The following is a 21724-nucleotide window of genomic DNA, read 5'->3' as shown; positions in this document are numbered from 1 at the left end:
GATTTAAAAATAAGCGTGTGTCAGGATCTGTAATTATCTTAAAATTTATTCACACTTCCAGCTACAAAATGTAATTATGACAAAATTAAATTTTAAGTGATAATAAAATTTTAATAGTGACTAATTTAAATAATTTTCCCCGGAGAAATATATAGTTTTGCCCTTACTTAAGATACCATTAATTGTAGTAAGAAAGCTCCTAGACCCTTCTGTATCACACGATCTGCGTGAACTCAATCCATATCTATCTCTATTTACTAAACGACAAAACTGTTGGAATAAAGATTTGCAAATTTTTCCCAAAATTACTCTGTTAACCTCGACTTTATCACCATATTTAGATAAGAATGTGAGGTTAGATATGTTAATTTAGTACTAGTGCAACTATAATATAACAATGAAGATTCCATTTCTCCACTGCTGCTGCTACAGAGGATGCAAGGCGCACGTGTGTCTCCTTTTACCAGGTCTGCCACACGTGATAAAGTTCCTACTTTCCACATGAGTGTAACGGTTTTTAATAAACGGGTCAGGGAAAAAAACCGGTTTAAGGGAAGTTACGGCTTAGTGGCCACGTGGCATGTGGTAACGGTTACGAAAGTACGAAGTCCCATACGGAGTAGTAGACTACTTTTTGTTTTTGTTGGTTTGCGACACGCTACTTTTCTGTTTTTCATTTATACTCCCCAGAAAGTTGTTTGTCGCCTATTGGCCCCTGATTTAGAAAGACTAATTTCAACTTTTTTTATTTTTTTATTTTTTAGTAAAACTATTTAATCCCTTCATTTCAATTTGTTCTTCTCATTTTAGTTTGGTATTTGACTATAAGGTGGTAAATAAAAGTTTTTAAAGTAAATTCTATGATTTTAAACTAAAAAAATGTAAATAAAAATCGATAATTATTTTTCTACTTATTTATTTTAAAAAATAAGAAGAGTTTTATTACTTTCTTCTCATTCTTTCCTTGGTATTATTTATCAATGATTTGGAATAGTTGAGTTTATAAATATGATAAGAGTACGCGTTGTGATTTAACTTCCAACTAGTAACGAAAGTTTGAGAATAACAAGTAAAGGTAAAAGAATAGTAAATAATTAATGCAACCAACAAACAAGCTAAGATTAGAGAACATATCTGAAGCACGACCTGGAGCATATGATCAGATTTCACCAACTACGAGTCGGCTTCGATCGAAATATCAGATTACGTTAAGCAACTAGTAAAGTAAAACAAAAATAATAGAGAAAACTTGGAGACAAATCTAAAAGAATTTTATTGCTTGTAGACAGAGATGAGAAATTAGAAACTTTTTTACGATAGAGAAAGGTATTTATTTAGATTATGCAAGGTCTATGATTAATAAGAGTGTCACCAGAATCCTATAATACTGTGGTCAATGATCAAATACCACTTGCTGAGGGACTGTTGGGGGCTGCCAACATGATATTCCATGTCTAGCACAGATCTGTCGAGGACTGTCTGCGCTTTCTGAGAGCTATGATATGTTGTTTCCCTATCTCTCCTTTCGCGGGCAGTCGTTATTGTTGGTAGCCTTTCGTTGCCCTCTCGTTGTGTTCGTAAAGATATGACTCAACTCAACCTCAAAGCTATTTTTGGGACTTTCATCCACTTCAACACCCCCTTTAATCTCAAGGCTCAATTGACGCATGGATCGGGAGCCTATCGGGAATAAATCTGACTATGTTATTATATAAAAATATGACGCCTATTCTAACTCAACCCAAAAGCTAGCTCATGAAATACTAATCTAATTAGTTTAATAAAATAATTTCAAATTATTAAAATTTAGAATTTCAAACATCACTAATTTAATTAGATTAATAAAATACTTCTCGAATTGAAGTTTTCTTAAAGGTTGCAAGGATAAAGTAATTCAACGGAAGAAATATTTTTACTAATTTTTTTTATTTTTTTTATTTGTCAAAATAGCTCTTTAATGATTTAGTAAATATATAAAACTCAAATAAGAATCAAATTTTAGAAAAATTAACATCTTCTTAATATTGTTAAATAAGTATCATTTATTTTGAAATAGAGGAATATTACTTTAAGCAGAGAACAAAAATATAAATGCGGGTACTTGTTCTAGATATATATTGAAATATGTTTTGGTATTTGGAGGAGACGACATTAGTGAAAGCAATGAGAATGGTGATCCAAAAAGATAAGGTTATAGTTAAGGAATGAATTGATTGGCTACCCGATAGGGGGCCTTATGCCTATCCAATTAGTACTACCATATTGCTTCTAACTAATTTGAAATGTTAGTAAGTCCAATGTTTTGCTTCTCTGGAATCTGGTACTCCAGTTGGATTTTGGGAAACATTTTCCAACTCCGTGGAGATTTCAGCATCTTTATTGTTTTATTTTTATTTTTTTTCTAATTTTGAAATTTGTACTAGGTTATAAAAAATTTAAATCCTATTTTTGGATTCTAATTTTGAAAAGCTGTTCAAAAGATGCTTCTTTACTCTATAGTCTTAAATTTCAAATGATGTTTCTTGCTTTTCTTTGCAAAAAGTGTACAAAAAGCATTCATCCTTAATTCCAATTATATAGATTTCAAATATAAATATTTATAGCCAATTGCTGCTAAATGTTTATGGATTATTATTAGCAAGCAAATCTTTGTAAAATGGGTGTGGAGAGAAAAAAAGAATGTCCACCGGATCTAATAAGACCTTCAAAGGTAGGTTAACATGTGGAACTATTTAAATTAGATTAAAAAAACATGATCGTATAAGAAATATAAGATGGAAGAGCTAATATCGAATAGCTAAGAAATTGAGATGAGCCTTGTTGTGGTACCATAACATCAAAATGGGCTAATGAGTCAAATTCAACAACAAAAATCAAGTGAAGATTGTTCAAGATCATTTAATCTAAAAATACAATTAATTCCATGCCAACATGTGTAGTTGACTCAAAATGACAATGTACATGACTGAGTTGAATATCCATCTAAAACAACATGTATGTTGTTTGCGTGATAAACAAAATCTTGAAACCAACCACCATCTGTTTGTCACTTGCAGTTGTTAGAATGGGTAAAAGTCTTACATTGGTTGGAGAATGGACTAGTGGTTTGTTTATATGGATTTGGGTAATCCTCACCTCTTGAGTTAGATTTTGAGGTTGAGTTAGGCTCAAAGTTTATTTCTTGACATGGTATCAGAGGCAAGTTCATTCCATGTCAAGAAATAGACCTTGGACCTAACTTAACCTCAAAAGTTAGCTCTACAAGTAAGGATTACCCAAACCCATATAAGCAAACCACTGATCCATTGCCCAATTAATGTGCGACTTTTACCCACTCTAACAGTCAGTTGATTCTGTGAAATCAGAAATGAAGTGATGCAGTGGACACGTATTGGGTTACCTGCTGTAGAGATCAAACAAGTGCTAGAAGTTGTAAAGAAAAGGCATTGGAGAAAGTTTGTGAAGGAAATTGTTTCTGCTCTAATAAGTGGAATGATGTATTATGCTTGACGTGTCAGAAATTGAAGATTGTTCAAGAAAATTAATATTAGTCCCAGCACTACTATTGCAAGGATTAAAGATGAAGTGGTGGCCAGTATAGATATCTTAAAAATTTTCATTAAAGATTATGTGTTTAGTGTTTCTAGATTTTGAGGCCTAATACTTGCCACATGTGGTGGAAGGAAGGGTGCTCTTAGTTTGTAATTATGGATCTTTCTTGTTGGTTCAACGGTATTCCCTTGTTTACCAAAAAAAAGTAAATAAATTGTATGAAGGCTTAACAATGAATTTTAATAGGCCTTATTTTGATATAAGCTAAATTAAAAAGACCAACGTTAGATAACTAAATTAACAAATTAATTCAAGTGGTTAGAAATAATCCTTCTTCAAATGTTGTAAAACTCAATGTTGCAAAAAAGTTGCTAGATTTATATACACTATATTATACTATTATTTCTAAAAATAAATAACAACCGACTAGCAAGTAATTGAAGAGAATTTAGTTGGAGAAAAAGAAGAAGAGTACAACCCAACAGCCATGCCAAACAGCTGGGCATTAGGTAGTAGGTACGACGTACCAGAGTAACAGAAACGGATACGCATATCTTTTCCATTTATTATTTTCTCCCTGCCCCCCCATCTACCTTTTTAAAATTTTATCACTCACTAATACTAATATTCTTCTTCTTCTTCTTTATTCAATATTTTAATATACCCATATTCACACTAAAATCTAGGGGGGCTCTATTATGGAGATTTTTTATTTTTAGAGTAAAATAAATAAAGTGGATGAGAAGGGAAGGTCCGTAGGAAAGTGACTAATGTGTGTGTTTTAGGGATGTGTGTAGGAGAGCGTGGGTTACCTGATCCGTACAGGTAAGCTTTATGCGGAAAGCACGGTTTCATGCTCTTCTTTAAAGCAACCATTTTTTAGTACTATTTGTTTTTCATCATTAAAAATTATTATGACGAGATTCATTTTTAATACTACGAGCTTTTTCATGTAAATTTCAAATTATTATCACAAGTTATTAATTTGAAGCTGTGATTTTCTTTAATTTGAAATTTTGTTAAAAAAGATTTGAAATCAAACATAACTATAGAAAATATAAAAACTATTATATTTTTCCTCAAACTTTTGTATGATATTACTAGATTAGATGATCAACCCCATCCAAATAAATAATTAACAAACTTTTCCTTAATCTTTGTAGGATTTTTTTTTTAATTACCTGTCGTCCTTGCTAAAAATAAATATTCTCTTCGTGTTATTTTAGTTGGCCTAAAACTATTTGTTTCATTTTGATTGACGCACTCTCGAAATCAAGAGAATTTCTTATCATTAAATGAATATATAAAGTGAATATATTAAAATTTTTATTTTTAAAACATAATTAATAAGATTAATTTTATAAAATAAACTCCTAATAAAGATTTTTTTTTTCAAAATACCTAGTCAATAAAATCAATTAGTCTGAAACAGAGAGTACTTATCATTTCACAAAATTAATACACAGTTAGTTATTTATTTTCATTTTTATACTTTATTATAAATATAAAAAAATATTAATATAATAAAAAATAAATTAAATAAAATGACTAATAAATAAGTATAATTTTAAATTAATTTTTAGTTAATAATTTCTTATGTAATGTGCAACTCTTAAAAAATGACAAGCCGGTAGGAAGCTAGGGAGTACAACTTTGAAATATTACCCATTAATAGAATGAAAACATTTTAAGTAGAAAAATACATATTACAAATCCAATATATTCTCGCAAAGTGAGGTATGAGAAGGATAAAATGTACTCAGTCCATACCACTACCTCCGAAGAGGTAGAGAGGCTATTTGCGATAGATCCCCGACTCAAGATAGAAAAATACATATTATATTTTAAAATAATTGAATTATTGAAATATGACACATATCTTAAAAAAAAAAAAAGATAAAGATATAAATTAATAATTTTTTTTTTGTATTTTTGTCCTTTTTAAATTTCAAAACATTAATAATAATCATTGAAACTCATCCTTGAAAATTTAAGTGATGAAAGATAAAATTAAAATAAAATTTTAATATTTATCTTTAATAATGAATAACTCAATTATTTTAAATACTAAAAAATATTTTAACAGTGGAGTACTAATTTATTTCTCGATAGATGAATCAATCGAAAATAAAATACTTCCTCCGTCCAATTTTATTCGTCTCAAATTGGCTAAGTTGATGTCCCATTTTACTTATCAAAATAAGATAAACTTTTCTTTTCATGTTTTATCCTTTACATTAATTATCTTTTCTTTAAATGAAAATGTAAACATAATTTAATAGGGATACTTTGGTAAACTAGCCATATTATTTATTATTATTTTTAATTATTATGTCATCTTAATTTGGGACAAGTAAAATAAGACGGAGGGAGAGTACTTATGAACTTAATTTTAAATGAAGGTGAGGCGGTGACCGATTGACGGGTTATAGGAGGTCATTGTTGTGATAAGCGTTGGGAACTTTGGACTTGAGGCCGCTGGAGTTGCGCAATTAAAAAGGATGGGAGTGTATATAGAAGAAAGTTGGAGGGCTTAAACAATAATATAAATATTATAAATAAAGAAGACAGGCTGGACTGACAGGATTGTAGTAATGATTCTCCTTCCGATTCGGCGACCGATTTTGTCGTTTACTGCCACCTCATCACGTCCGTGCGGCCGTTTCATTTTCAGGGGGTTACACAAAATTTTTTAAATTTAACAAAAATAGAAAAAAAGAGTGGGTAGATAAATATCCCATCCCCAATAAAAATAACAATTAGAAAAATAAATATATAATATAAAGTTGTTATTATATGCTGTCCAGGCTGTAAACTGCAGCTTCTTCTGCTTTGCTTGCTTTCAGTCAAAGCTGATGGCCTCTTTCTTTGTCCTTTCAATCATCTTCTCAACCGTTACCCTAATCTCCTCTCTCTTTCTTCCACTCACCCCCATACTTATTAAATAGTACTATTATTATATTATATTAAATTAAATTAAACTGTGACTCATGATTTCAGTTACAACTCACTTACTTTATATTTTTTTCTTCAATAAATAAAAGTTCGTAAATCTACACAATTTTCATCCTTCTTTAACTGTTTTTTACAGTTAAAAATAATTCATCTTGCGGAGTTAGATTAATGTAATAAGTAGGTTTTAACTTCTTTAATACTCCCTTCGTCTCATATTGAGATGATACATTAATTAAGAAAAATAATTAATAACATGATTAGTTTATCATAATATTAAATGATGTTTACATTTTAATTTAAACAAAAAAATAATTAATATAAAGGGTAAAACATGAAAAAAAATTTATCTATTCTTGATTAATGAGAAAATATAAGTAAAATGAGAAATAAAATTAAAAAATTTAAGACGAATAATTTGAGAAGAAGAAAGAAGCTACTTGCATACATATACAATCATTCAATGTTTTCCTCCTATTACTACTTTTGAGGTAACTATAACCATGGTAGTCAATTTGTTGGTATATATCTTGATTAATTAAAGCAATTGCTACATATTCAGATGTTATAATATGATCATAAATTTAAGTCATGAAGAGGATCTCTAGCAAATATACAAAATTTGTATACAATAAAGTCTCATGATCACTCCATTTTTAAAACTCCACCCGTAACGATAATTTTAATAAGCCAGTGACACATTTGCTTCTCATTTTTCCTGCAGTCACACCCAAATTACCATGTAACAACTTCTGAATACGTTACATTTCTAACTTTTGTTTTTTTCCATCAGAACCAAACAAATCTCCTTTAAGTATACGTAGGTGAGTGGGAAACAGGCAAAGTAAAATGCCCCCTTCCCCCGTCAGAAAAAAAAAAAAAAAAAACAGAAAAGAAGAGTAATGCACACGCAGCTTATTTAAAAAGAGGAAAAACAGTCTCCCTAAAACTGAAAACAGGTGCCTATACCACTCCATCTGTTATTGTGTTAATCAGTGTGTGCCTATCTTAATGACGCGTGTCCCTTTTACAGCTGTATTCCATCTCCCTTTTATTCAACCGCTTTCCCTTTTTTAAAAAAATTTAAAAAATAATAACAATCGGTGCCCATAACGCTTACAACTCCTCTTCACTCACCGGCTAAACCGGTCATCCCTTTTCGCCTTTATATTTACCTTCTTCTCCTTCCTCCATAAATAAATCTCCTTCCCCTCACATTTCCTCTCTAAAAAAAAAAAAAACACTCGAAATTTTCCAAAATGGCTAATACTAGTAACAGTTCAAAGAGAGATATGGATCGGGTTAAAGGTCCATGGAGCCCCGAAGAAGATGAGCTATTACAACAGCTTGTTCAGAAACACGGGCCGAGAAATTGGTCTTTGATTAGCAAATCGATTCCGGGTCGATCCGGTAAATCTTGCCGGTTACGATGGTGTAATCAGTTATCTCCTCAAGTTGAACATCGGGCTTTTACACCGGAAGAAGATGAGACTATTATTCGGGCTCATGCCCGATTTGGTAACAAATGGGCTACCATAGCCCGATTACTTAACGGGCGAACCGATAACGCAATAAAGAATCACTGGAATTCTACGTTGAAGAGGAAGTGTTGTTCGTTGAGTGCTGATGAAGGTAAAGAACTTGCTGATCAGATTTTTGAAAATCATCAACCGCCGTTGAAGAGATCCGTTAGTGCTGGATCCGCTATGCCGGTTTCGGGTTTTCATTTCAGTCCGGGTAGTCCGTCGGGTTCGGATAGTGATTCGAGTCTTCATGTTACTTCGTCGTCTCAATCTCATGTGTTTAAGCCTGTTGCTAAAACTGGTGGAATTTTTCCGCCGCCGTCGATTGATATCTCATCTCCATCAATTGATCCTCCAACTTCTCTTAGCCTTTCGCTTCCCGGTGCTGACTTGGCTGAGTTATCATCTCGTTCGGCCGAGTCGACTCAGTCGAAAAATCCGTTTCAACTGTCGCTGCCTCCACCGGTGCAGGTTCCACCACCACCGCCGCCTCCACCTCCACCACCGCAGCCTCAGCCAGTGACGGCGGTGCCGTTCGAACAGCAAGACAAGATATTTGTGCCTTTTAGCCAGGAGTTGTTGAGGGTGATGCAGGAGATGATAAAGACTGAAGTGAGGAACTACATGATGGGAATTGAACAGAAGCAGCAGCATCCGCAGCAGCAACATTATCAACAACAGCAGCAATTTCAGCAGCAAACTCATCAATTGCCAAGTGGTTTAGGACTTGGCTTATGTATGCAACAAGCTTCTGATGGATACAGGGATAGGGCTGCTAATCGCATGGGAATAAGCAAATTTGATTAGAGTTAGAGAAGAAAGAAACCACCTTTGTTTCGTTCTCTCGTTGTTTATTAGGACAAATGTTCCAACTGTGGAATTGTCGAAAGAAGAAATAGTTTTCGGTGGAGTGTTGTACAGGGCGAGGGGGAGAGAGTATAAGTTCTTGATGGGCAGAAATGCAAATGCTGGAACAAATAAGAAAAAAAATACCAAAAAATTTAAAAAAAGAAACGTTTTGTTAAATTTTTATTCAGGCAGATTTAGAAGAACAAGAAAATACTAGTTAAAAGTAAATTTATGTTTTGAGAAGACTTATCGCTGAGGAAAGGAAGAAAGGGAGAGAATTTGAATGAAGTAAAGTTATCAACTTTATTATTTTCACAAGTAATTTATGTTTTCCCTAATTCAAATTTGTGGTTGATGAGTAAATGCCTGAAATCTTTTAATCCATTTAAATGCCGTGGACATTAGCTTAAAATAACAAGAGGAGGGTAGGATTAGGAGTATATGCACTTAGATTTAGCTAAACTCGAATGTACCCTGATCAACAAAAAGAAAAGATCACCCAAAGTTGGAAGTTCAGATCGAGATAAAACATATTTGCCGCATAAAGATTAGTTCCCTGTTAACTGTGAACTCATGAAAAAACCGTTTTAGATTCCGTGTAAATTGTAAACACATGAAAAAACCCGTTCAACTGCATAATCACAACTGAAATTGAACGTTTGCACGTTTGACCAAACTCTACTGAGATAAAGGGATAAGACCAGAAATTTAATTTTAGGAGACTTGTATTTATGTGGTACAAATCTAGAAATATCATCATTAATGGTAGCTCCCTAACTTCCTGCATTAAAATAAGATGCCTCGCCGGTTACTTTTACCGACCACTTTTTTACAGCCTAAACATGATGGAAAGTTAGAAACATAGACAAAAGAATATACATATGATGGAATTGACAATCTAGTTGACGACAATATATACATCTTTGCATCCAAGGGTAAATAATCATCACAAGTGTGCAGCCTGAATGGTGCTAGGTAGTGTGCCATGCCTCAAAAACATAATCAGAGAACGGAATCTGTCGATGATTTGTGAAATATCCTCTCTCCATGACCATGTTGGAGGGTTTAGGGCACGAACGGAATTGAGACAAACAAGAAGTGTGCCACCCTCATGCAAGAGCACCTGCAATGTTGACATACACGCTCACATGAATTAACTATGATAGCACCTGGAGCTAGGGAGAAACGGTTTCTCATTTTCCATAGTTGCACCACGGAAGACTGCAATGCATAACTATTCTTTTCTCAACAGGAAATTTTCACCTAACAGCAGCAAAATGGACGGGTATGCCGATTGATTGAAACAAAACAACAACATTCCCAGTATATTTACACAAAGTGGAGTCCGGAAAGGGTAAGGTGTACGCAGTCCGTACCACTACCTCAAATGTGAGGTCTTAGAGTCTGTTTCTCGGCTCAAGACAAAAACATTCTAGAGGACCTAATATAAGAACAAGAAACAAATAGGTAGAAACAAACAACAGATAATAACAAAAATAAGCCTACGACAAAGTAGTACTACACTCACCTATCCTAAACAAACAACATAACCAAAACTCCAAAACCAAGATACTACAAGCAGGCACAACTACAACAATTGATTGAAACAAGATGGATAAATTTAAGGTGAGAAATATCTGGAAGAGTCGTACCGTCAACCAGAGTGGGAGGAACCCCATAACTGATGTAAGAGATGCCAAAATAATGCTACCCAACGCAAGTGCCACGTTTTGCTTGATCTATAAGATAAGGGTCGAGTATCAGTTGCAAATAAAAAGACACATGTTGATTACAGAGAAGGAAAAGGAAAAGAAAATACCAAGGATGTTGTTTGGCGAGATTTCGCAACACAAAATGGGACACCAGAAATATTGTCTTGTAACAACAGTACGTCTGCAACAGCTATGGCAGCGGCACTAGCTCGCTCAGCCAGCACAATCCCAACAGTAGCTGCAGCGAGTGCCGGGGCATCATTGATGCCGTCACCTACCATTATAAGGCCTCCTGCTCAAAAATATAGCAAGTGGTTATCTAGCATAGCAAGGGCACATGTATTATTGTCAGAAGTTTTCTATTAGAACACTACAGTCATTCCATGACACGAGAGCCAATAAAAAAAGAAGAGGTAAATTTACTGCATGAACTTCAGGGTAGCACCTTGTATTTGGGAGAAAACTGGAAATCTAACCAGGGTAACACCTTTTCACTCTTATAGTAGTTGATGTTACATACTGAAAGGAGAAAACATAAAAACCTATCCATCTGGATTGTCAAAAGTATAGGAAATGTACACAAGCTGTACGGCACAAAAAGAGGCAAGTGCTACCTCATTGCATAGAACTACCAGCGATACAGATATTATTAACTAGTCATAGGACAATTATTAACTCTAACGAAGCATTCAGACAGAGTTTCCCAATCTATGTTTTAAATTAATCTGATGACTTTTTAAGTTACCAGTTTCAAAAAAGAAAAAAATTAATCTGATGACCTCACACGAGTAGTTTTTCGTTGTTTTTGATAAGTTGTCACGATGCATGTGTACCAAGATTCGAGTTAAATGTGAACATGAACTAGTTACGTGAGAGAACATGCAGTTCACAAATGACTTTTCTGTAGAATTTAGAAATTTAAATGGGTCTCAAAAAACATGGAACGAGGACCTCTTGTTGCCAGCTTTTGCGACTCACCGGTATCCCTTGAGATGCTTGTAACATGATAAAGTTTATCCTCCGGTTTTAGGCTGCAGTTCACTTCTTTGATGCCCACTGCTTTAGCAACTCTACTTGCACTTGCCTCATGGTCACCAGTTAACATTATGACACGAAGTTTAGCTTGATTCTGCAATGTCTGCACAACGTCTAAAACTCCAGGTCGAGGCTTATCCTCAAAGTGAAAGAGAGTTACCTGGTACCAAGACTAGATCAGCAAAATGGTCTGTGCACTAGGCACTGAGAAACAAGCAAGTCGACTGGGTTCTAAATTAATAAATTGTACGAATCCAAGACAAGTACAAAGTTTGAACCAAAGTAACTGGGTTCGACTGAACCCGTAACCAACACACTGGCTCTGCAGGTTATCCACTCAACTGAGGCGGATCTTTGGGTGCTTCATGGAGTCACTCTCTCTTTTGGCTCCACTAGACTAACGGGATATTGTAGGAATTTACTGCTTCAAACACTTTCTTCATATGATCATTAAAATGGGCAATCACATTCACTCCGGAAAGTGCACAAAAATGGAAAGCAGGTTCATGTATACTTTATATAGCATGCATGATTAATACAAGCAAGAAAATTCTTCACTCTAACAAGAAGTGTCTTAATAGTTTTTCCAATTCAATTTTAAATGCATTATTGAGTTACAGCTGTTCAGTTTTTATCTTCCAAGAGTTCTTCATTCCAAGGTTAGTTTGATAACTTGTTCCTCTAAATTTCAGGGTGTCATTTGAGAGAAATTTGGAGTTCAACTATCTCTTGATTCTCAAGGGTGAAACTATGGCATTAAAGTAGCTTTGAGACCTATTAAAATTTGAATCGAGATATCTGGCTGCAAAGTAATTCTTGATCAGGTCTATGTTGGCTATTTAAAGCCCTCCTATGCTTGAGAAAATTATTGAAAGCTACTGAAAGTCATTTCAATTCATTGAGAGCCATTATAACCCTCTTTTTGCTGCCCATCTTTTTTGAAAAAACAAACATTAAGCGTATATAGAAATGTAAATTTATGAAATTTGAATTAATTGACATTGATTTCAGTTCAACAATTTGAAATTTTAATGTCAAAAGGTCGAGTGGGAGATGTTCTTGAGGTCTACAGTGTGAAAGATTTTAAAACTGTGATCAGATGAGAGGACAGAGGACTGAAGCATTTTGTAGCTCAAAGGACATGAGAAGAGGAATAAGATCTTTCTTGATTGTCCACTGTGAGCATTAGCTGGTTTTGGATGAGGTTCAGGCTCAAGATCAGAATAACAAACCAACTACTAACGCTTCACAGAAAATAGCAAGCCCAGAATCATGGGGTGGGATAGAAGGACCAGGGATACAGTCAAAGATCTCTGAAATTCCATTTTGTGATTCTCGGTATTGGGGGAGAGACGAGTGTGCTGGAATAAGTTCCTGCCTTTGATAACGTCCAAAATCTTGGATCTGGATTATAGCAAAATTATCAAATGTTAGGTAACATGAAAAAAGCTATCTGTTGAATTTGGTATTTAATTGGTCTTTTTGCCCTATTGTACATCTCTCAGCCACTTCTCTACCCCGACCCTCAAGCCGGTGTTTTGATTAATACTGCTGTAATTGTTGCTATAAACGCCTTTCCACAAGCTTTAGTCCAAACTATTGTTCCAGCGATATAAATGGATAAGCTAATTGAGTATTCACCATTATAAGCTACAAAATCACAACCCAACAAAAAATACATGGGTCAACCAAGCTGTACTTTTAAAATCAACATGCTAAGGATCACTTTGATTCTCACAAATGAGTGGTAATATCAAAACATTCTATAATGTTATGAAGTATGAGTAGCTTATTGCATCCAATTGAAAGAAACTGGAAAACTTGAAACCCTCAGTCATAAAAGCAAATGTAGATTTATGAATTCTTAATACGCATTAGGAACAACTGACCTTTCCATTATTAACAGAGAGAGCAGCACGGACAAAATCAACTCCATGAGATGACGTGCTTACTGCCTCCTTAACTCTTCTTGATTCATCTTCAGAGTGGCAAAGTGATGTGATGTATTCCACAGAACCAAGAAAAGCTTTCCATGGCTTACCGCCTCCTAGTCCTGGCTACAAAACAGACACAATAAAAAATTAAGTTTTAAGTTGAATTAACTAATAGCAAATTCAAGATAATAAAGCTGGTCGCAGAGAAAAAGAAAAGAGTGTGATGCTCTCAAACAAAATTGCAGACAACATTAGTATCAATAGGCCCAAGTGGGGTTCATCTATGTTGATTGTACAAAATTCCGAACAATTAATGGAACAGAAAAATATTGAATGGAGAAAATTAGAATTAATAGTGAACTGATACGAAAAAGAATACCTCAAAGCTTGATAATGTTGCAGATATGCCTCTACCAGGTAAATTCTCAAAACTTTCAACTGAAACTGAAGGAAGGTCTTTGCCTGTGCTATGATCTACAACAGCTCTGCTTGAACGAAGAAGCAACAAAGAGTAGGCATTAAGAGGTCTAAGGGGGTTTAGGGACAGTACATAATAGTAATATTAGAAAGGGGTAGACGAGCATTAAAAATTCATATATAGAGACATATCAAATAAATAAATAGATAAAATGAGATCACAAACAAATAAATAAATAGATATCTAGAGGATTATCATGCATAACACCTTCCAATTGGGTGAGTTGTACCCCTCTCCATTGCAGCTGCAACAGCAAGTGCTTCTTTCTCACAACTGGGAATACAACAAGAAGCAAATTCTTTTCCAACACTCCTAGCATGTCCATGTATCGGTTCAATTGCTTTGCACATGAACTCCCCAGTTGTCAGTGTACCAGTTTTGTCAAATGCAATACTATGGCATGAAGCCAAGGCATCAAGCACCTGTCCACCTTTTAGCAATATGCCCTAGAAAGAAAATTCACCACATCACAACCGATGAACAGAAATGGCTGAGCCTGGAACAACATATGATATTATCGCTCTGCTTAGATTCTGGTAATAACATTTCTAATAGTGAAAATATGAATTGAATTATACAAGTTAACAGAATAAGAACAATATTTAGAAACAATTCTGCTCAAAACTGACAGTACCATTTATAATAGTAACAGGATGTGTACAGCTCAAACATACTGCAAGACTATGATGAGTTATTATACAAGTTTAATATTATTAGGAAATATTGAAAAAAAAAAAGACCGGTGACAACGATTTGACACCACAAGGATAATAAGTAGAATGTATTCCAATTTGAAAAGCTACCCTTTTTGCGCAGGCACTGATGGCAGTTGCGTAAGCCAATGGTGCTACAGCTAATGCACAAGGTGATGCAGCCACCATGAGGCCCAATGCTCGGTAAATTGATCCTCTGCAAGCTGAAAAAAAGAAGAAGAAATGAAAACACCAGGTAACCAACCAGTGCAGATTTAATAGAGAATATGATGAAATGGATACAGCAGTACAGAACCATACCGCTTTTCACTTGCATTATAAATAACAAAAACAAATTCTACTTGATAATGGGTAAACAGTTATGCAGATGTCTCAGATATCCATGTCCAAGCCAAGAGTGCACACAAAGTTCAATAACAGTTGTATAACCCATTTAACACCTAAAAACATATGTATTAAAATCCCTTCTTCTTGATTGGAAGGTCTGCATAGTAATGCAAGAAAGACTGATGCGGATAGCAACAAATAAACACAAATAAAAAGGTATATGCTCAAAACAAGGCTCCTAAAAGTACCTGAAGTACTAAAGAAAGGCCACTTGAAAAGGAATGGACCAAGAAAAGCCACTGATAGAGATAATAACACAACTGCTTTGCTGTACTGCTCGCCAAATTTATCAAGCCATCTTTGGAGTTTTGGTTTACTTAGCTGAGCTTCTTCTGTCAGCTGCACAATTCTACTGAGCATGGACTCTTTCCATGTCTTCTTTGCCTATAGAAAAAACTGAAGGTCACAGAAGACTTAAACAGACCAATTAAAAGGATGATTTTTAAATAACAATGCTTTAGTTCAAAACCCCTTAATTAAACTGTTAAACATTGTTTTTCACATAGGACCTTAACTTTGAGGTACCAGCTTCATAGTATGACTTTGAAGTCGCTCTTGGCTAAGTTCAAACTTTTAAGACTCAAAAATCCTATGGTTTTAAATAATAGTCGCTGGTTGATCTAGGGACTTTAGAATGACATCAATTTGGATTTCCAAGTCTAGGAGTTCTAGAATCTATTTAATCAAGGAAGTTGCTTAATGGATACAACAACAACATGCCCAGTGTATTCCCACATAGTGGGGTCTGGGGAGGGTAGAGTGTACGCAGACCATACCACTACCACAGGTGAAGTAGCGAGGGTGTTTCCGATAGACCCCCGGCATAGAACCGATAACAATATAACAAATACAAAAGATAAGTACATATAAACTAGTACGGTATGCAAAATAATACTACAGCCACAAGATAATACTACAACCACAAGATAATATTAAGAACTATCTAACCGAAATCATAGACATCACACAACACCACGAACAAGAAACTACAGAAACAAAAGAACGCTCACTTACTGTTACCGATGCACTCCCACCCCCTAAACCTCTACCCTAATCCGCGTCCTCCACACCTTCCTATCAAGGGTCATGTCCTCCGTATGCTGTAACTGCTTAATGGATAATCAATATTTAAAGTCACTTATCCGTTAAACTTTATATCATAATGCATCATAATTCCTTGTAGCACCAATGTTTGGCCACTTCATAGCTTGTACTCAAGCTTCTCTTAGGATAGATGGGAAGAAATGGATGTCCAGAATACAAGTTCATCAAGGACATGTCACCACCTTCATTATGGAATCTCTCCGAGCGAAGATACCTGGCATCATGTTTAATCTGAATACTTCACAACTAAAATTAACCCTAAATATTGCAAAATAAGTTATTAGAAGTAGAATCCCGGCGCTACCTCTCTTACATTATCTTGCAATGATAGTTCCAAAACAAACATGTTCTCACCCACATAATCAAACAATTTTCAAGGCCTGTTTTTTAGTTATGCTTCGTAGCATAAGGTATTACCAACGAAACTGCTATTTTCATTGACAAGCTAACAAAATTTTTCTATCAAAATGAGCATAAGCAACTCAGAAATTAAATAACAAGGCAAACTAGTTTCTATATCACAAGCACTAGATAAAGGACTCTTCTTATTCTTCTCTCTCTCTCTCTTTTGTTTTTGGGATAAATCATTCTGATAGTTGACACAAGATTATGCATAGACCATGGAGCAGAATGTAAATGTAAAATAAGGACTTGATACTAAAAGGTTATCCACAATAGAGTCAATGAATAAACGCAAGGAAATTTCTTAATCTAAAGTAAACTATAGAATTTTCTGAACTGGGAAATTCAAAGAAACACAAATCCTCCTCTTCCCCCAAAGAAAAGGATAAAAGAAGATATATTTGTCTTCTTTTTAATTCCATCTTGGCTGCAACCTGACAATTTTATTAACTTGTTTCACCTTAAATCAATTGAATGCAATCCAAATAATCAAACATTGAAGGCCATACCTTCACTATCAACATACCGTCCAGGTTTCGTGCACCTCCTGGAATACTGTCCCCCTCTTTCTTATCCAAAGGTTTGACTTCTCCCGTCAAATGTTCAATAGTAATTGTTGATCTACCGCGGGAGACTTCACAATCCACTGGTACTGACTGATCAAAGCAGCAGGAAGAGTTAGACGCGTGTAGAAGCTCACCATAATAAAAAGGTTGGAGCACAAAATATAGTAATTTACAAGTAAAAATATAGATTATGGGAACTAAATACAAGTGTAGGAACAAAATTTGATCATGGAAAAAAACATAATTAACTTTTTTCATGAATCAGAATAGAATGAATGCTTCAAAACGGCAGAATATATATATATATATATATATATATATATATATATCAACCCAAGAAATCTAGAGGTACAAATATTTTAACAGGCCAAAAATTATCTAAGGGAGCGGTCTTTCCCTGCTAAGAGTCAGTATGAGAAAAAACAAAGTAAGTAATCATCTCCTCCATGTTTGATGTAATGATAACCTAGATGTTGCAATCTCTGAGTTCAACAGGTGCTATTCCTTAGATTCTTATAATTCCAGCTACCAAATCATTCTTATTGATGTTAAATTTGAGAACAAAGTAAATTCTGTACCACCTTTCAAGGTCTAATTACTATATGTCTTGTATAGATGATTGGGTGACTATAATAGGAGAACCATGTTTTATTGTATGATATCTGTGTTTTAGTATGCTGCTCGTATACGGGGATTTCCCTAACATCAATAAAAGTATTTCCCTTATCACAAAAAATTATTGGTATGTCTTGTACTGCTAATCATAAAAGTCGTAAGAGTCGTAAGTACGCAGACATATACAGAACTTAGAACCCTACATAAGACACTTAACTCGCTGCTATTTAATCTGTCACTTCGTCAGCCCAAGTAGAAGGTGCAAGCTTATACAAACAACCTATGATCTAATTTTCGAAGGAGTAATTGCACAGATGTGAAGAACATAATGTCTAATGCAAAATATCACATTTAATCCAAAAGAAAGAGACAGATGACATAGAAAAGTTTTTAATGCAACTAACCAAAACCAAATGCGGATACAGACCTCACCAGCTTTAACCAATATAAATGACCCAACTTCCAGGTCACTCACGGGAACTTCAGTATACTGACAGTCTGAGAAACTACGCAAAGTTTGATTGTCGAAGTGCAGCACAAGGGCAAATTCTGGATGGTTTTCTTTTAGTTCCTTCACATCTCCCTTGGAGCGACTAGTGAAGTACTCTTCAGCTGCACGAACAAATATGCATTAGAGAAAATAGTTCCAAGTCCTCCAAAGGACATTCCCAAACTTTTTACTTACCTATATGAGCCAAATTGAACATTGTAAGAAGCAAGCCACCTTCCAATATGTTCCCCATAAAAACTGATGCAAAAGCTGCCAGAGCCATCAGTACATGAATATTGATTTTACCACCAGTAATGTCCATCAATGCATCAAGTGATGCTGAGACCTGACAATAACGTGAAGCTTTAAACACAGCACTTTCCGAAGGAATTATAACGTTTCATCGTAGGAGAATACACAGTAACTGTAATTTTTTTTACATATGCATTTACACAGTTTGATATCCACAACATTATACAACACCATTGAAGCGAGATCCTGAGGACTTAAAAGATCCTAAGTTCATTGTTCTCAATTGAAGGGTACTTGACACCTTATAATCAGTACGAATAATGTAATTCAAATCTATAGTCTAAAATTTGTGACTAAACAGATTAGACTTATGAATGTATCACAACTCCCCCACAAAGTGGCATCTGGGAAGGGTAGAGTGTGCACAGACCTTGTCCCTATCGAAGTAGAGAGGCTTTTTCCAATAGAACCTCGTTTCAAGGAAAGATCATCCAAAGCAGAAGAAGTACCAAATGCACAAGAAATAGGAGATAGTAAAAGAAACAACAGAGTACTCCAACAAACTAATATGATAGTTGATTACAAGCAACAACAAAAATAACAGAAATCGAAGGACAAGAAACTACTGCAGCAATATTACAACTACTAGTATGGATGGATAACAAGATAACACACTACTACCTGCTAACCTTCTAGCCTAATCTGCGCTCTACAACCTCCTATCTCAGTATAATGACTGGAAAACCATTGCTTGTACTTTAGTGGTCCATGAACATCCTCAACAACGCATTTTATTCAAGTAACTCCATAGTCAAAACAGTATCCCAAAGTTTGTATTATAAACTACGACAGTATAAGAGAAAATACTCAACAAATTAAACAATTTCATTGTACATAATGCAAAATAACGAACAGCGAAAGAGAAAAAGCGTAAATACCCCAACGAGAGGAAAGGCAATGAGAGCGAAAACACGCTGAAGAGGCAGTACGGCAGGCTTCGGGCAAAAGTAAGGGCAAACAGCAGCAGCAATAAACAAAGCGGCAGAGCAACAACAAAGCTCTAAATTCTCCCTCAAGTAATTTGCCGACTGAGTCCATTTAATCGCATTTGCGAACTTGAGAAATACCTGCTGAAACTTCGTGAGCTGAACATCACCTTCATCATGATGACCATGATGATGATGATGATGATCATGGTCATGATGGTGATTGTGATTATGTGAACAGCTGCAAGCAGACAAGTGGGTCGGTCTACGGAATTGATCGGAGCTCCGAATGGAAATTGGAGATTTAGGTTTGAACGAAGAGAAGAATGCATTCCGATTTACTTTAAGTTTTCTTTTGGATTTGTGGAAGGAAGAATTGACCCCTGTAAAGGAAGCAGAAAGACGAAGAGCTTCCATTTTTGCTCAATACAGTTTCTGTTTTTTTCTCCTTTTTCTCTCTCTAAATAATAATGGGGGAGGAGTGTGGCTATTGTTGAATCATCTAACAAACACTATGTGCTCATTTTGAAATTGGGGTTTTATGGTCTACTCATCGTTCTATACTTGTCAAAAGTTTGTGCTTTGAGGGATTTGTTTGATAATTTTGGGGTGGATGAGCACGTTTTTGTCTATTCCACAGAAGTGTGTGGACATATTTTGTAAAAAGTACAATTGTTACTGTAATTCTCAAGTTTTACAGTAGCTAGAGTTGAGTATGGTACTGTCCCTTTTTTTTTTAGTGTACAGTACTAATTAAGAAAGTATGCAAATTTGAAATTATACTACGTTTTATTACAAGCGCTGCTGCCTCAATAAGCTAAAACTTAAATTTGTCTCGACATAAATCCACAACAAGCATTCTTAAATAGAAGTCCAAAATTATCTTTCAAGTCTTTACTGTGTTGGATTGATTCACCGACCTCCGCGGCTCCACCTACCTTTAAGGTCCTGGGAAAACAAAATTAAAATATGCTTTTCACGTTATAAAGTTGACCTTCTAGTGTCACATCCATATAATCCCCCTTTTTACCAGTGAGCTATTTCCTTTTAAAGGAAAAATAACATAAACACATATTTTATGGTCAATTACCTTCCCAATCTTTAGTCAAGATCACACTATACACTCAATCTTTAAAAGTGATTTATTACCCTTAAACTTCTTTTTACCACATTTATTACCCCTAATTACTGACGTATCAACATAAACCAAGTAATAACAGATCGGTGCATTCCACGCGCCTAAACCCATGCCAATATTCTTCATTTCTAAACAAAACAAAAAACTCTTTCATCCTTTCATTTTAATCTTCTCTCTCCTCTTTCGTCTCTCTAACCTTTTCATTTTCCTCTCTACTCTCTCTCTTATCTCTAAACCAAGATTTATCTCTTTTTTTTAAAAGATTTTTGTTCTGATCTAAACTTTTGATTGTGACTTTTCAAGCAATCATCTTATTGTTGTTATAAGTTTGTGTCTTTTGTTTCATATAAGGCAAGTTTCTTTTTCAATTTTTGTTCACATTTGATTCAAAATTGGGTAAAAAATAAAAGTTTCAAAATTACCTTTTTACTATCTTTGAATTCTTGAAAAAACTTTAGTTTGAAAAAAACAATAAGTTTTGGTGACACCCTTTATGTAGATTTTGGATTCTTGAAAAAACCGTAGTTTGAAAAAGACAATTAGTTTTGGTGACACCCTTTATGCAGATTTTGGATTCTTGAAAAGGTTAAATCTTTTTCTTATTTTGAGATTCTGAAGGTGTTGTATTCTTTAATCATTAGACTAGTTAGATATATTGGCAGTAGATCTTAAAAGAGTTTGGAATATTCTTGATCCTGAAATAGAACCAGTAAGATTTGGTGGAGAAACCACCATTCATCGACACTACAGTTGTCGCAGGTGGTAGGAACGACGAGGGAGACGGTGGAGAAATTTATTATCATTTTTGAATTTTAACAAAGAATTTTATTTTCAAAATGTCATAATTTTATATACAAATTGAAGAATCATAATTCAAGAGTTAAGGAGGAATTCTGAAATTTCATGGTGAATCCGGTAGTGGTGACGGCGGTGGGATGATGGAAAATAATGAACAATACCGAAATTGAAATTTTCAACGATCTTGAAGTCGAAAATAATAAATAACATCGAATTTGAAATTTTTTGACAACCTTGA

The 21724-nt window shown here is 34.6% G+C and overlaps 2 protein-coding genes across 2 annotated transcripts; one reads left to right on the top strand and one right to left on the bottom strand.

Moving 5' to 3' along the window:
• Positions 1-7796: 7796 nt before the first annotated feature.
• On the top strand, positions 7797-8834 carry LOC107860239 (transcription factor MYB44-like). Its single transcript, NM_001324785.1, is given in 1 exon segment — positions 7797-8834. A coding segment is annotated over 1 exon segment (1038 nt).
• A 724-nt stretch (positions 8835-9558) lies between these two features.
• LOC107860238 (probable cadmium/zinc-transporting ATPase HMA1, chloroplastic) lies at positions 9559-20215 on the bottom strand. Its single transcript, XM_016705514.2, has 13 exons — positions 19503-20215; positions 18508-18658; positions 18250-18434; positions 17151-17297; positions 15324-15519; positions 14839-14951; positions 14243-14481; positions 13937-14042; positions 13513-13680; positions 11567-11783; positions 10696-10880; positions 10529-10615; positions 9559-9999 (listed from the first exon to the last, which is right to left on the bottom strand). The coding sequence occupies exons 1-13, from the start codon at positions 19965-19967 to the stop codon at positions 9823-9825; spliced, it is 2436 nt and encodes an 811-aa protein (XP_016561000.1). The 5' UTR covers positions 19968-20215; the 3' UTR covers positions 9559-9822.
• Positions 20216-21724: the final 1509 nt, after the last annotated feature.

Source organism: Capsicum annuum, chromosome 2 (assembly GCF_002878395.1).
Source record: "Capsicum annuum cultivar UCD-10X-F1 chromosome 2, UCD10Xv1.1, whole genome shotgun sequence".
In the NCBI taxonomy this organism is placed as follows: Eukaryota; Viridiplantae; Streptophyta; class Magnoliopsida; order Solanales; family Solanaceae; genus Capsicum; species Capsicum annuum.
The sequence above is the reverse complement of the archived record's forward strand: the minus strand, read 5'-3'. Positions and strand labels throughout refer to the sequence as shown.